At 36.4% G+C, this 14914-nt stretch overlaps 1 protein-coding gene across 4 annotated transcripts in view; it reads right to left on the bottom strand.

Annotated features, from left to right (window-relative positions):
* ASXL2 (ASXL transcriptional regulator 2) overlaps window positions 1-14914 on the bottom strand; it is a 121706-nt gene that overhangs the window by 12414 nt on the left and 94378 nt on the right. For all 4 annotated transcript variants that reach the window (XM_033124352.1, XM_033124353.1, XM_033124354.1 and 1 more), the window contains 4 exons: window positions 12228-12391; window positions 7844-7940; window positions 5208-5313; window positions 1720-2437 (listed from right to left, as the gene is read on the bottom strand). In XM_033124352.1, the coding sequence (XP_032980243.1) occupies window positions 1720-2437; window positions 5208-5313; window positions 7844-7940; window positions 12228-12391 (1085 nt within the window). The remainder of the gene's footprint in view (window positions 1-1719; window positions 2438-5207; window positions 5314-7843; window positions 7941-12227; window positions 12392-14914) is intronic.

Raw genomic sequence — 14914 nt, 5'->3', positions numbered from 1 at the left:
TCCCTCCCTCTCTCTCTCTATATATATATACACACACACATATACACACACACATGCACACATTATGTTAGACATGTACACGTTATAACATATATGCCCAATATAATTTTTATATACATATGTATATGTACATTTGTAATAAAATTCAAATTTTGTTTTTCTACTTAAATTTTGTTTACAGTAACAAATTAAGCTTTGTGCTCTTCTAAGAAAGTGGGATTTGAGATAGTATCTAAGGTAAAAAGCAACTTCTAGTAGAAAGTCTTTTAGTGGGGGATAAGAAAGAAGAAAATAAAAAGAAAAATGTTAACATGGTCACAATGGATTTAGGTTTTCAGTGTTGAGCCTCTTTGGAAAAGCTGAAAACAGACCGAATATGATGTAATTCAGCCTCTTTACAGATGAGGAATATAAATGATGGATCTTAACCAGTGTCATTTATATACAGTAAAATCTAAACTGTACCTCAGCTCTCAGGTCTGGAGATAAGTTCTGATTGACATTCATTAAAGAAAGGTTTCTAATATTTCTTATAAGAATAACAAAAATGATTATCATATAAATAAGAATCTTTGGTAAAGCATGATTAAGTATGTAAATGGTAGAAAAGTATCAAAAAAAATAAGAAAAAAATAGATTCCTAAGTGTTGAAACCATAAATCTTAAAAATAAAAAGTAATGAAGATGTTATATTATTAGTAATAAGCAAAAAGAGAGAGAGGAGGCACATGGTGCATGAAAAGGGTTGAGTACAAGAAACTGAATGTTTCCAAGGAACATTTCCTGATAGACCTAACTTTGGTTCATCTAAGTTTAACAAAAAAAGGGGGAAAAGTATTTCTATTTGGCTTATTTTTCTACTTATATCCTAATGTGAATGAATAACACCTAGTGCCTGGACTCACAGTAGACACAATTGCATTAATAAATTCTATTAATAAAAAGTATCAATAAATAAATACTGTTTATTAAATGAATGAATGGACGGCAAGCTGATATTAAGCACAGCCTAAGTATTAATAAACCTTTAGGTCAGAAGTAAAAATGTGTTTGGGCTCACAACTGGTTAGATGCAGTCTTTCTATACAAGATAGAAACACTGCTACAAGAATTTGAAAGATTTGACATGTAGCAATATAAAGTTAAAATGGAAGTCAATGACATAACCTAAGCAGCAGAGCTTAGCAAGGCTATTCCATCTTACCCATGTCTTTCAAGTAACCAGTGGTGACTGATGGTAGCCACACACATTCCTATAGAAGGGTAAAACTAAAGGTAGCTTTAAGACCCACAGAACATAAAATCAGTTATGGCAGAAAGAAAAGGACCAAGCTCAACGGTAAACATCACGGCTCTTGGTACAAAGATATGGTCTCTTGATCACACCAATGAATGGTCTCCTCATGTTTATCAATATACTTATTTTGTCACGAGACAGAATATTTTCCATAACTGTCTTAAAAGACAAGAGTAGCCAACGGGGTGGGGGAGGGAGGTGGTTTACATTAGATATGCAAACACCAACAAAGCCCTGTAGGAATACAGTTCTAAATGGCTGTTTATTAATAATTTTATTCATAAGACCAGTTACATGCATATCAAATCTACACAACTGCTTCTGCATTAAGAAATACCACAAATCACTTGAAATTTGGTAGACATGAGCAAAAACTTAGTGTTCAAGTCACCTCTTGTTTTCAGTTCTTCCCATTCTCTTACCTTGAGAGGTGGTACTTTTCGCACCTGGATCCTGTCCCCTCTATTGAGAAAGGGCTGCGGCGAGACTGGAAATGGCTGCTGGTGCTGGCGATTCTCAGTGACACGCGGCCTTTTCTCCCAGCTCGTAGGGACCTCCTCTTGGGTGAGAGAAGACTTCCTCTTGAGGCTTTCTGGGCTGTGATCAACCAGAGTTGATGAAGGCTCTTTCATAGCGGTCTCCTGTAGACCTGCTTCTATGATGGGCTTCATTATTGATTTCTCCACTCCAGGACTCTTGGATTTGCTTGGAGATGTAACTAAAGCCTCTTGTCTCTCATTTTTGTTATGATTGGAAGCTGTAGTGAGATGACTCGTTTTCTCAGGCTCCTGTTCAGCCGAGGCAATGGGCTTCTGCTCTGAGACAGCCTCATCCTTCGGGCACTTGACGGGAAGAACGCTGCTAAGCTCATATGTATCGCTAGCTGAGGAAAGGAGGGGCTCCGTGGATTTCGAGTTTGGATACACCTTAGCTTGGCTTTCGTGCTCTTCTTTTTTGACTGGTGATGGCATACACACTACTTCTTCTTTTGACTCTAACTGGGGCATTACTGGGACTATACTGGCAGGAGAGGCCTCTGAAGGAAGCAAGGATTTTGGTTGCTCTGCTGGGCTTTTCTTTACTTTGGGATCGCTGGGTGAAGCTGTCAACTTCTTTGAATCCTCAAGGCTCAGGCCAGAACTAAAAGGTGGAAGAAAGAAATATTCTAGATGAGAAATGGCACATGTTATTGAAGGCATTATGAGATAATGGTATATGGCAAAGCCTAGAAGAACCTGACACACAGTAGGTATCCTTCATATATCATCTTCACTATTATTATTTTCATTGTTATTATTATTAGTGAAGGTTCTGGAGCCAGAGTGCCTGGATTCAAATCCTGGCTCTGATACTGACTATCCACGTGATACTAAATGACTAGCCTTCTGTACCTCAGTTTCTTCAATTGCACACTGAAGTAATCACTTCATAGAGTTGCTATGATAATTAAGTTAATGCATGGAAAGTACTTAGAACAGTACCTAGCCTGTAATAAAAGCGCAGTAATGCTAATTACTATTATTACTTCCTGTTATAAAGGGGCCACACCGTCTAGAGTTACGCATCATGGACTACCCACAAGGGAAGGAAAGAAGGCCAAGACCCATGCACCCTGAGATCGTGGGTGTGGACTACGATCAGCTCTGCTCTGCAGTACCTGTGGAAAGGCTACCCAAGAAATCTAAGGGACCCTGAGGAGACAGTAGGAGACTTGGTAAGTTTCACATGGTAGAGCTCTAAAATTCTGTGATCGAGGGCCTCTGAGCTCTTCTTGAGTGAAGGTCGACTGGGACTTCCCTAGTGCGGCTTGGCTAAGAGCTAAGCTACTCTGCAGGATCCTAGAGACTCCTCTTCATGTTTTACAATTTTGTTTAACAGGCAAAAACAAGGTAGCTTTCTTTGGGGACTTCAAATAATCAGTACTGCACCTGAGAGGGAATGGCTAAGGACAAAACTGGACAGTAATCAAAAACAATCCATCTATAAAAATCTGGCAAAAAGTAAGAGCTGAAAACTGAAGGACCCAAGAACTAATCAGGAGGGCATGAACAGTGTTTATGGAATACCTGATATCTGTGATAATGGTCTAAATGTATACACACTATTTCTGTAGAAGAACTCAAAGCTCACACCAAGAATGTAGAAAAATCAGTGTATGAAGACTCTTAATCTCAACAGGAAATCACTTCCTAAATGATCACGAAGGGTCAATAAACACTAGTTGGAGCTGAAGAAGAGAACCAATAGTTCTCAAGCTGTGGTTATTGAGTCTCCTTAAGAGCTGCCATTAGGTATGCAGAAAAAAGGGAGGGCGACTAACAAACAAGTAAGACTCTGGGTGTTCAATCCTGTTTCAAACAGTACAGCTCCACTGTCACCTATTTAAATATCCCCCATGAAGATTTCATTTGGATTTTTTGTTAGAAAAAAACTGATTTAAACTACAGCCCCTTGAGAACAGGGTTTGTATCTTCTTTCAGCTATATACATCTCCCAGAGTGCTTTCTACGGAGGAGAGGTTGTTTTAATGACATGTTAGATATAACGGTCCACATTACAGAACTCTAGGATTCCTTGGTGATTCTGATAAGTTATCGTATTGTGGGATAATTAACTACCATAAAAAAATATACCAAGGTGTGATCAAACAATATGGTGAATGTTTAAATTTTTAAAAAAAATGTAATACAGTAAAAAACACATTGATATTAATCACCCTCAAAATACTCCCCCTCGCTTCAAACACACTTATCCCATCATTCTTGCCACTTTCTGAAGCAGTTCTGGAAGTCCTCTTTCGTGAGTGTCTTTAGCTGAGCTGTCATGGCTGCCTCAATGTCCTGAATGGATTCAAAACGTTTACCTTTCATGGTCATTTTGACATTGGGGAAGAACCAGAAGTCACACGGTGCCAATGCAGTGAATAAGGTGGATGAGGACACACCGTAATGCTTTTGTTTGACAGAAATTGCTGCACCAGAAATGATATGTGACATGGAGTGTTGTCACGATGGAGGATGATTTACGGTACACTTTAAAACACACCTTGTCTCAACCATACCTCACACTCAACTGACTGCACCCGACAAGTTGAAACTTGTCACACACTGTTACTAAGGTTTGACGCACCATTTCCCGTATTGAAGGCCCCTGTCTTTCCTTTGGGTAGCACTCGGCAGCAGCATTCCCCGTATTTTTTTATCGCTACAGAAAGGCTCCGTGTCATACATTGCTTCTGGATCAGCAATTTCTGTTAAATAAAAACATTACGGTGTGTCCTCATCCACCTTGTTCACTGGATCTGGTATCGTAGACTTCTGGCTCTTTCCCAAAGTCAAAATGATTCAGGATATCGAGGCAGCCACGGCAGTGCAACTGAAGACACTCACAAAAGAGGACTTCCAGAACTGTTTCAGAAAGTGGTAAGCATGAAGGCATAAGTCTGTGTGAAGCAAGTTTTTTGAGGGGGATTAATGGCAATGTGTCTTTTACTGTAATAATTTTTTAAATTTAAATATCCACTGTATTTTTTGATCACACCTCGAACAGAACTTCAGTATTCTTATATCTTACAGTTACTGGAAGAACAGCCAATCTATTCAAAGAAAGGGACTCTAATTCAAGATAATAAAATCTTTTTTTTCCCTAAAGAAACCATCCCACCCACAATGGTAATGTGTTAAGAATCAAAGATTATAAGTAATCCAATTCTGTGTACCTGAGATTCATAAAAAGAAAACATTTTCTCAGTAAAGAATAATTGGTTAAAAAAAAATAAAAAAGAAGGAAATCGGTGAAAAAATAGAATGGAAAACATGACATACTAGATTTTCTCAAAAGGTAGTAAGATGAAGCACCACATGACATGTAGGAATTAACATGTGATTTATAGAACCAATCTTGATATTACCTCTGACCATAGTAGCTTTCAAAGAATTGTTCTTTCCATGGCTCTACTTTTTTCTCCTTCTCAATCTCTTGTCGAATTCTCACCTGCATCTCAGGTGTAAACTCACCTATAACATAACCCCCCCAAAAAACAAAAAGGATATTCAATAGAAATATGCTGTTTGCAACTTTTAACTATTTGTAAACCATGAAAGACTCGTGAAGGAGTCAGAATACTACCCTGCGAACAACAGAAATTTTCCCAATTCCTCACTTTAAGGGAGTACCAAAGTGCCATTAGGTGAAATAAAAAGACTTGCACACCACTCCATGCAGTTTTCAGTGCTCACTGAGGTCCACTGGGCCTCTTTTTTGGGCTTTCCTAGTACAGCACCTCCCTCCTGCTCTAAACCTTATATTCCATACAGATTTCTTGTATCACTAACCTTGAATAAGTAATTGCTTTCCACTGGAAAAATACATGAGTTTTCAATAAATAACGCCTCTAGGCATTTTATTATTTTAAAGCTCTGTTTCTCCAAGGCAACTTGTGTTTTAGGCCTTTTCTCTCTACCTGCATAATGAACAGCTGTGGCCCTGATTAAAGGCATTTGAAGTTCCAGTAAAAACGTAGGGAGTTATTTTGGAGTTGTCAGTTTTCTAAGTTTCCAGAAATTGTACCAGTCTAGTGTCCTAGCAACAAGGAACTCAACATGCCAAAGACCCAGCTGCTCTGAATATGCCATTTATTTGCATATACTACCAACCACCTGAATCCTTCCCACTCCATCAGCAGAGAACAGTCAATGTACTTGGTAGGCCATCTTCAAACTTGCGGCTCAGAAAGGTCACTCCCTTGTATGCTCTAATACCCAGGACACCAGGGAGTAAGAGGTGGAAATGGCAGACCTGAAGTTTAAGACCTCCTGGGAGTAAGAAGAGGAAAAGGAAAAGTTTTAGAGGACAGTGGAAATCAGTCCTGGGTATATGACTGGAAAAGAGGAATTTGGCTGTCAGAATCCAATCCAGAACTTCTGCTCTTTTGTTGAGTGTACTGTGCATAACAGAATGAGGAATAAAAAGTACCAAATTCTGTTCACAGTGCAGTGTTCAAAGATTTTGCTACTCATAAAATATAATCAATCATATGACTATAGGTATAGCAGTGACTGCTTTTATATATATATATATATATATATATATATATATATATATGTATATGTATGTGTGTGTGTGTGTATATATGTATATATCACTAATGCTGAAAATAATCAAGGTATCTTTGTTGATAATACCTGCTTAAAAACAGTGGGGAGTTGAAGAGCATAAATCCTTTACCAAATTAATCTTCAAGAAAGGTCATGGTAATGCATGTATTAAAGTGCGTGTGTGATTGCAATTCTTTCAGAAAAAAGGGATCTCTGCTCAAGGAAATCTTTAAGAAAGAGAAAGGACCAAAGTAATCAGCAAGAGATCTTCTACACAGAATTTGTTTTAAAAGAAAAATACGAAGGGAAAAGTGAACAACTGCAGTGAACAATATAGATATTAATTAACTGGTCAATGAACTCTAATTGCAAATGATCTGACAAAAAGTAAGCAATGAATAGTTTTCCTAATGTTCTCCTTATAAAGGTACTTATTTTGAAGCTCCTCACACTTGTTTGCAGCTATTCCTTGGCGTACCTTTATATGACTTTTCAAGTGTTAGTCTATTCCATGTGTACTGAAGAACAAACGTAAGATAAGAAATCAAAATAATACAGCCAGTGGTTTTAATCATGGCTGTGTATTAGAATCACTTGGCGGAACTTAAAAAAAAAAATAACCACTGAAGCTTGGGCACCATCCTAGATCAATTAAAACAAACTCATGAGAGTGAGACCTGGATGTCAGTAGTTCTAAAAACACTACAGGTGATTAAAATGAGCAGCCAGGGCTAAGAAGTGCTAATAGTGATTGATACTACATGCTGTGCAAATGCAATCAATAATTTTTTTATGGTTTATAATTTACCGTCAGTAAATTTGCTAGATCACAATAAGAAACATGGCATACATGGCAAACCAGTGAACAGTCAGCAATTCTCAGTCATAATCTATATTTATTAAAACGTCCTGGCTGCCATTGAACTATACACTTCAAATGGGTAAATTTTACAGTACATAAAACATTTCTCAATAAAGCTGTTTTTTGAGAAGTTCTCAGTGATTGTTTTCACTGTTAGTTTTATTGAGGTTGGGGAGTAATAGAGAGGTTAGTTATCTCACTGTTTACCAAGCCATAATTCATAGCACCATAAAAATAACTCTAATTCTATATTCTGCTTATTAGGGAACTTATTGAAATTTCAATTCCTAGACATTAACCTAGAATTACTGAATCAGAAGCTTTAGGAATAGGGCCTAAACATATTTATTTTTTAGCTTCCCAGATGACTTTAATCCCTAAATAAACATATTGTTGGCCTCCATCTGGAGCCAAACCTGGTTCTCACACTCCGGATGAAAAGTCTAGCAGTGTGTTTCACACAGGATAGCTAGGCAGCATCCTGTCCTTTGCCTTCCAAGAGAGTTCAAATGCCGAAGGAGGCACAGGGGTCCTCAGAGTGGCTCCAAGTGCACACAAATGCGAGGAAACATAAGGGAGAACCCTTACCTTCTGAGAGTCTTTCCTTCCAGCCTTGTGCCGCTGAAGTGAAGAATTCATTGTTAAGGGCTGAGCCGTTTAACTTCATCAGACCATCTGGACCAACCTGGGTCAAATAAGCCAAAGAAAACTTACAAAGAAAGCCAAACATATCATGTGGAATATGACTTTCTTTTTAGAAAAGACTGTATGTACACTATTTAATTTATAGAAACATGACTTTATCATACCATGCTGCTTATTATGGACACCTCTATTTTATAATGTAATTTTTTTCTAAAGAATTACTTTTCTATATACCTCTTTTCCCTTCCTCCTCTCCTTTCAATTCCATTCCCATTGATTAATTATACTCAAAAAATCATCTGCAGACAAATAAATACATAAGTAAGAGATTTTCTACTGAGAGGTTTATTATTTGTTTATAAAACTGTGACCAAGTTACATACACTGCTCTGAATCTTACTTGGCTCATGTAACACATCGTGTAAGTCTCTCCAAGTCAACTGGCATAATTTTAGTTCCCTTATAACAGCTGCCTATTACTTCATTGCATAATGTGCGTCAATTCATTTACCAATTTCCTAATCGTAAGCATACACTTTGTTTCCAATGCTTTCCCACAGTCAACAAAGTTGCAATATGCATTCTGGTAAAATGAATATACTAGTGCTTTTATCTCTATGGGATCGGTTCTGAGAGCGAAGAAATATTTGTGTGTAATTAGATATTTTCTAAAAAGGCTAAAACAATTCACATTTCTACTAGAAATTTATGAGACTACCTTTTACACTGCAAACAATAGATGTTAATATATTATTTAAAGTTTGCCAATCTACTGGATTTGAAATGGTAAGAATTTCCCTTTATCCTGACTACTAGAGTTTTGTGCATCTTTTTGCATGTTTCCTGAATATTTAGATTTGCCATTTTGCAAAACACCAATTCCTATCATTTGCTCATTTTTGTATGAGGTTGCTCATTTGTATTATCAATCTGTGAGAATCCTTTATATTATTCATAGTGAAACTGTTTACATACCAAATATATTTTACCCAATCTGTCTATTGATTTGATTTGTGATGTCATGATGTCTCGCCAAAATGTTTTGAGTTTTTTTTAACTTTTTTGAAAAATTATTTATTTTAAGTGTGTTTTTCCAGGACCCATCAGTTCCAAGTCAAGTAGTTTTTTCAATCTAGTTGGGGAGGGCGCAGCTCACAGTGGCCCATGTGGGGATCGAACTGGCAACCTTGTCGTTAAGAGGAGCACGCGCTAACCAACTGAGCTAACTGGCTGCCCCGCCAAAATGTTTTAAGATTCTTCTTTGTAATAAGAGATTTTGGATTTTCTGTCTTGGTTTAAAACCACAAAATCTTATTTAAGGACATAAAACACAAGATCTGAAAAAAACCTGGATGCAGAAACTTAATAAAATCACCGTTCTTCCCAAAGTTAGTATCTACATTCCTATCAGAATCCATCTGCAGATTTTTTATTAATAAAATGATCTTAATGTTCATATGAAAAAAATTTAAAAATTGAGAGGGCAAACTGCCTTTACAATTGCACCTATAAAATACATACTGTATAGAAATGAATAGAATACATAACAAAGATAGTATTTCAAACTGCAAGAAAAAGATGATTATATAAATATGTAGGGCTGCAACAACTGGCTATCCAGTAGAAAATAAAGTTGAACCCCAATTTCAGGGCAATTCAAAAAATGCTAGATGGATCAAAAACCTAAATGTATGTTTCAAGTCAAAAACAGTATTTTAAAGAAAATTTAGGTAACTACTTGGACATCCTGGGGATTGAGGAACTCTTCTCAACCCACATTATTTTCTAAATCTACCTGGGCCAACATTATTCTCCCCTGGCTCTAGAGGAGAAATTGGTAAACATTTTTTGTTCAGAGACAGACAACAAATATCTTAGGTTTTATAGGCCATACGGCCTCTGTTGCAAGTATTTAACTTGAACATTGTAGCACGAAAGAAGCTACAGACAATATGTAAGCTAATGGGAGTGCTGTTTGCCAATAAAACTTTATTTACAAAAATCAGGCAGTGGACTGAAATTAGCCAGAGGGCTAGAATTTGTTTAATTCTAGAGAGAGAATTAACAGAGGGATAACAGATTTCCCAAAGAGAACAGGTCATCCAGTTTAACAGTTCCAATTGTTTAAAAAAAAAAGTTACTCTAACCCCATATCTGCTTTCTGGGGAAACAAAGAAGTTATCCTCTTCTATATGATAGACCTTCAAACAGATCTGAAGAAAGGTGTTTTAATCCACTCCCATCCCTTATTCTTTTCTCTGGTCTACATAATGTGTTTCTACCGTTCATTGCTGGGCACTCCATATACTTCCAATATGCTTTTGAATGTTTCATCCTAGTAATAACCAAAATTCTTTATAAACACTCCCAATTTCATCTGACAGTGAAGTTGTATTTATTTCATTTGAACTCCATACTCTCCATACATAAGGACAGTATTTCTCAGAGGACTGTGGGCTCTCTCCATAATAACCGGAAAAGTCAGGCCAAGTAACCTCCTATTAATAATACCCCATAGCGGACGGGTGGCTCAGTTGATTAGAGCAAGGGCTCTGGGAAACAGGGCTGCCGGTTCGATTCCCACATGGGCCAGCGAGCTGCGCCCTCCGCAACTAGAATGAAGTCAATGAGCTGCCGCTGAGCTCCCGGATGGCTCAGTTGGTTGGAGCGCATCCTCTCAACCACAAGGTTGCCGGTTCAACTTATGCAAGAGATGGAGGGCTGTGCCCCCTGCAACTAACAATAGTGACTGGACTTGGAGCTGAGCTGTGCCCTCCACAACTAAGATTGAAAGGACAACAACTTGACTTGGATAGAGCTGTATGAGTCCTGGGAAACACACACTACTGTGCCCCAATAAAAAAAAAAAATTCTTGGAAATACACACTGTTCCCCAATAAAGTCCTGTTCCCCTTCCCCAATAAAATCTTTAAAAAAAAGAATAACCTCTCTATGAGAAGTCGAATAGATAACTTCTAAGGTCCCTTTTAATTCTAAAATTATATGTGGCGATCCCTCCTGAGAGGTGAGGGACATTAGTAAAGACAGGTCTGAGGAACCTGCACTACAGGTCTACCCACAGGCCCTCAGTTAAGTCCTATGTCATTATTCCCAACCTAATAACCTGAGTCTGTTAAAAAGATGAGAGCAATCCCTAACAAGAAGTGTCTAAACACTGCCAAAACATCAGTCTCTTAACTTGTTCTATGTAAGAACTGGGCATCCAAAAACTAATTTCTCCAAGAAGTGATAAATCACGTGGGGAAAGCAGTCGCTGGAAAGGGTCAGTTTTACTTCTTTGTCCACATGGCTTATGGTGTACCTGACTTATTTGGACCCCCTGGAAGTGGAATATGACCGGCTTCCACAAGTGCTGATTCACAGCCCTATAAAACTGACAGCAATATAGTGTAGTAGAAAGATGATTTTCAGAGTTAGAAAGATTTGGTTTTGACTTTATTGTCAATTAGCTATAATGATTTGTGTAGCTTACTTATTCTCCATTAATCTTACCATAAACTAGGGAACATATTTAGCACTCTTAGTGTAAACTAGGAAAAACAACTCTCTCTAATGTAGTTTCTAGGATGAGAAAGGTGGGCGGGGGGAGGCTATCAGATTACTTAGAACATAGTAGGTTTTTGGAACTAATAATGAATAAAGAAAAAAATCTCAGAATTGAATAAACCTTAGAAAATCACAATGGTCCTATCTTCCTCTTGCAGAGGAGGAAACAGAAAATCGGGGGGCGGGGGTGGGGGTACTTACTAGTCACTCTTTCCTTGATGAAAGGCTAACTCTCATACCTTTATCTTATTCCTGACAAAGCTAAAATCTCTCTGGCCCCTGCCTAGGTTCTTCCCAAACCTTTGGTATTTCTTCTAGCTACCTGTTTTAAAAAAAGAACATAACTTATACTGAATTTTTTAAGTTCTTTATTATGAAAGCAATATTTAACCAAAGAATGAAAATAACATTCTAAATCACCTCAAAAAAATCCATTCTAAAACCCCTCTTTAATGTCTTAAACAACTCTTCCGCCAACTGTATTTACACTGTGGATACCTACATCTAATATGACAGCTGGACAATTTTAGTCTAGTCTTGACATTCTGACAAGAATTTTTTTCCTTTATTAGCCTTATAGGGCTAACCTATTAAGAACACTTACATAAAAATATTCTTATTTCTTGTTTAGTACCTTTGATACCACTTCTTTATAGGTACACATAAAAAGCTATTTAAAAAGTCTTAAGTAATTCTAAAGGGGATGAGTGAAGGCAGCTTCAGAAGGGTTATAAAAATACTTGTGCTTGAAATCCCGTACCTGTCGATCCACCTCTGGAAGTAGTGAAAGCAGTCGCTGTTGGCAATCTCCAGGAAGAACTGAAAAGGTGTGTTTGTTGATCAGTGCTCGAAGATTTGTATTAACCAGAATGGAGTCTGGTGTCTCAACATCAATTTCAGCACATTTCGTCCTTTTCATCTGCCCTATAAAATATGAAAGAGAATTATTTAGGCCTCCTTCACATTCCTGTTTCTATCTAAACTACAGCTTGCTCTGTACTGCAAAAAAATCAGCAGTTATAAGTACTTTAAATATCACATTGTGAAGAAGGTAACACTTAAGGTTCTTAGAATTTCTTCTAAGACTAACAAAGCAAGTTTTGTTCATTCATAAAAGATAAAAGAATACACTTTATCTTCTGTGCAAAAATAGAACAAGGTCTGTGAATGTGAACTATTTGCAACACTAAAAGTGCATTTTGTGTCTGAGACTTGATTATTTCCCAAATAGAATTGAGGAAGTTTATGATAAATGACACATACACAAAATTTGACTGAAAAAAAAAAAAACTCAAATATATATATAAATCATACTGAGACCCTGTTTCTCTTCCCATGAGAATTTTTTTCATCAATCTGAATTTGCATTACCTAAAAAATGTTATGACTGAATAGCTTAACAGTTTCAGGAAATCTGTTCATAATCAGAAGGTTAAAGTCTTTCAAAAGACTGACAGATTTGAGTACACAAAGGTTTAAAATGTAAATGGAAAAAATATATATAAAAATAGAAGTCTAACTTGGAAAAAATATTTGCAAGCCACAAGAAAAAGATCACTATTCTTCATATTAGAACTGAATTTATAAATCAATATGGAAAAGACAAATACCACGAAGAGAAAAATGAGCAAAGGGAATTAATAGACAATTCATAGTTGACTAACCACAACAGATGCTAACGTGTTAATATTTAAAGAAATATCAGTTAAACCAATGATCATTTTTTTGCCTATCAAAATGGGAAATATTGCAATATAGTGATGGGACTATGTAGGGAAAAAGCAAAACCAACTTTCAAATACTGCTGGTGGTGCTTAAAATAATATAATCTTATTAGAGGAAAATTTTACAATATACAGGAAAATTTTAATGTGCATAGGAATCTAGGACCCAGAAATTCTACATTTATAAATATTTGCACAAAGCGACACAATCCTGGATGTTGATAACCTCTGGCTTCAGGCCAAACAAAAAGTACAAACAAAAGTAATCTTTCTTAAGAGGAAAGAATTTCCCTTAAATTAAACCTATAAAATGCCTACAAATTAAAATCCAGCACTATCTCACAAAGATTACCCTGACAAACTAGAAGGCATGCCACCATGACAGAGTCAACAGAAACCAGAAAGAAAAGATTAAGACCTGGAACTACTGCTATCACTGAAACTATCACATATATAGAATACAGAATAGCTATGTACAAAATGATTAGAGAAATAAAGTGTAATCATAAAGACGAGGAAAATTAGGACTAAACACAAAGACTAAAAAAAAAAAATGAGACTTCTACAAATGTAGAATAAAAATTGTTAAAAACAGATATTATGAATGGATTAAAGAGCAGTTTACACACTGTGAAAGGAGGGATTTTAACCTAGGACAGCCAAACAATTTATCCAGAATATAGGAGAGACAGATAAGATTAAATATTTTGAGAGCTTAAGCAAAAACATGAATCATAGAATGAGAAGGTTTAATATATGCTTGATTGAAGACCCAGGAGGAGGGAAAAAAGAGGATGGAAAAAGAGTATATTTAAAGAATTGATAGTACTACGTTTACCAAAACTGATGAAAATTTCAAACCTAAAGATGTAGAAGCATAATATATTCCAAACAAGACAAAAAGAAATGCATGCTTAGACCTAGCTTAGTAAAACTGCTTATGAAAGACCAAGATAATAGCTTGAAAGCATCCATAAGGAAAGATTTCATTAAAAGGAACACAAAATAACAGCAAACTTCTGAACAACAAGGAAATCCAGAACAAAGTGTTTAATAATTATAAAATGTTGAGAGAAAATAACCATCACTAATGATATGTACACCAAATTCTCCTTCAAACATGAACATGAAACAAAGACTTCTACAGAGATAAGCAAAAACTGAGAGCATTTATTACCAAGAGACCGGCTCTAAATAAAGTTCTTTAAAAATTATAATACAGGGAAAAAAATCATTACAAAAAGACGGGCTGCAATATAATGGAGAAAGGTAGATAAATTTACATCAACATTGTTGTATAAAACAATAGTATTGTAGTGTCTGATTTGTGAGATAAAAAACAAAGAACAAAAATGTCAGACAATATTTAAGTCCAGAAAAGATCAGTGTTAAATTGTTATAAAGTACTCGTCTTATTCCGGAGAAAAATCAAGATGGTTACTTTTTTGCTAAGAGAGTAGATCTTAAAAGTTCTCAGCATTAGGAAAAAAATTTGTTTATGTGAGGTGATGAATGCTAACTAAATTTATTGTGGTGATCATTTCACAATATATACATATATATCAAATTATCATATGTACACTTAAAACTAATACAGGGGCCGGCCCGGTGGCTCAGGCGGTTAGAGCTCCATGCTCCTAACTCCGAAGGCTGCTAATTCGATTCCCACATGGGCCAGTAGGCTCTCAACCACAAGGTTGCCGGTTCAATTCCTCGAGTCCCG

This window comes from Rhinolophus ferrumequinum, chromosome 13 (assembly GCF_004115265.2).
Source record: "Rhinolophus ferrumequinum isolate MPI-CBG mRhiFer1 chromosome 13, mRhiFer1_v1.p, whole genome shotgun sequence".
Lineage (NCBI taxonomy): Eukaryota > Metazoa > Chordata > Mammalia > Chiroptera > Rhinolophidae > Rhinolophus > Rhinolophus ferrumequinum.
This window is presented reverse-complemented; position numbering and strand designations above follow the sequence as displayed.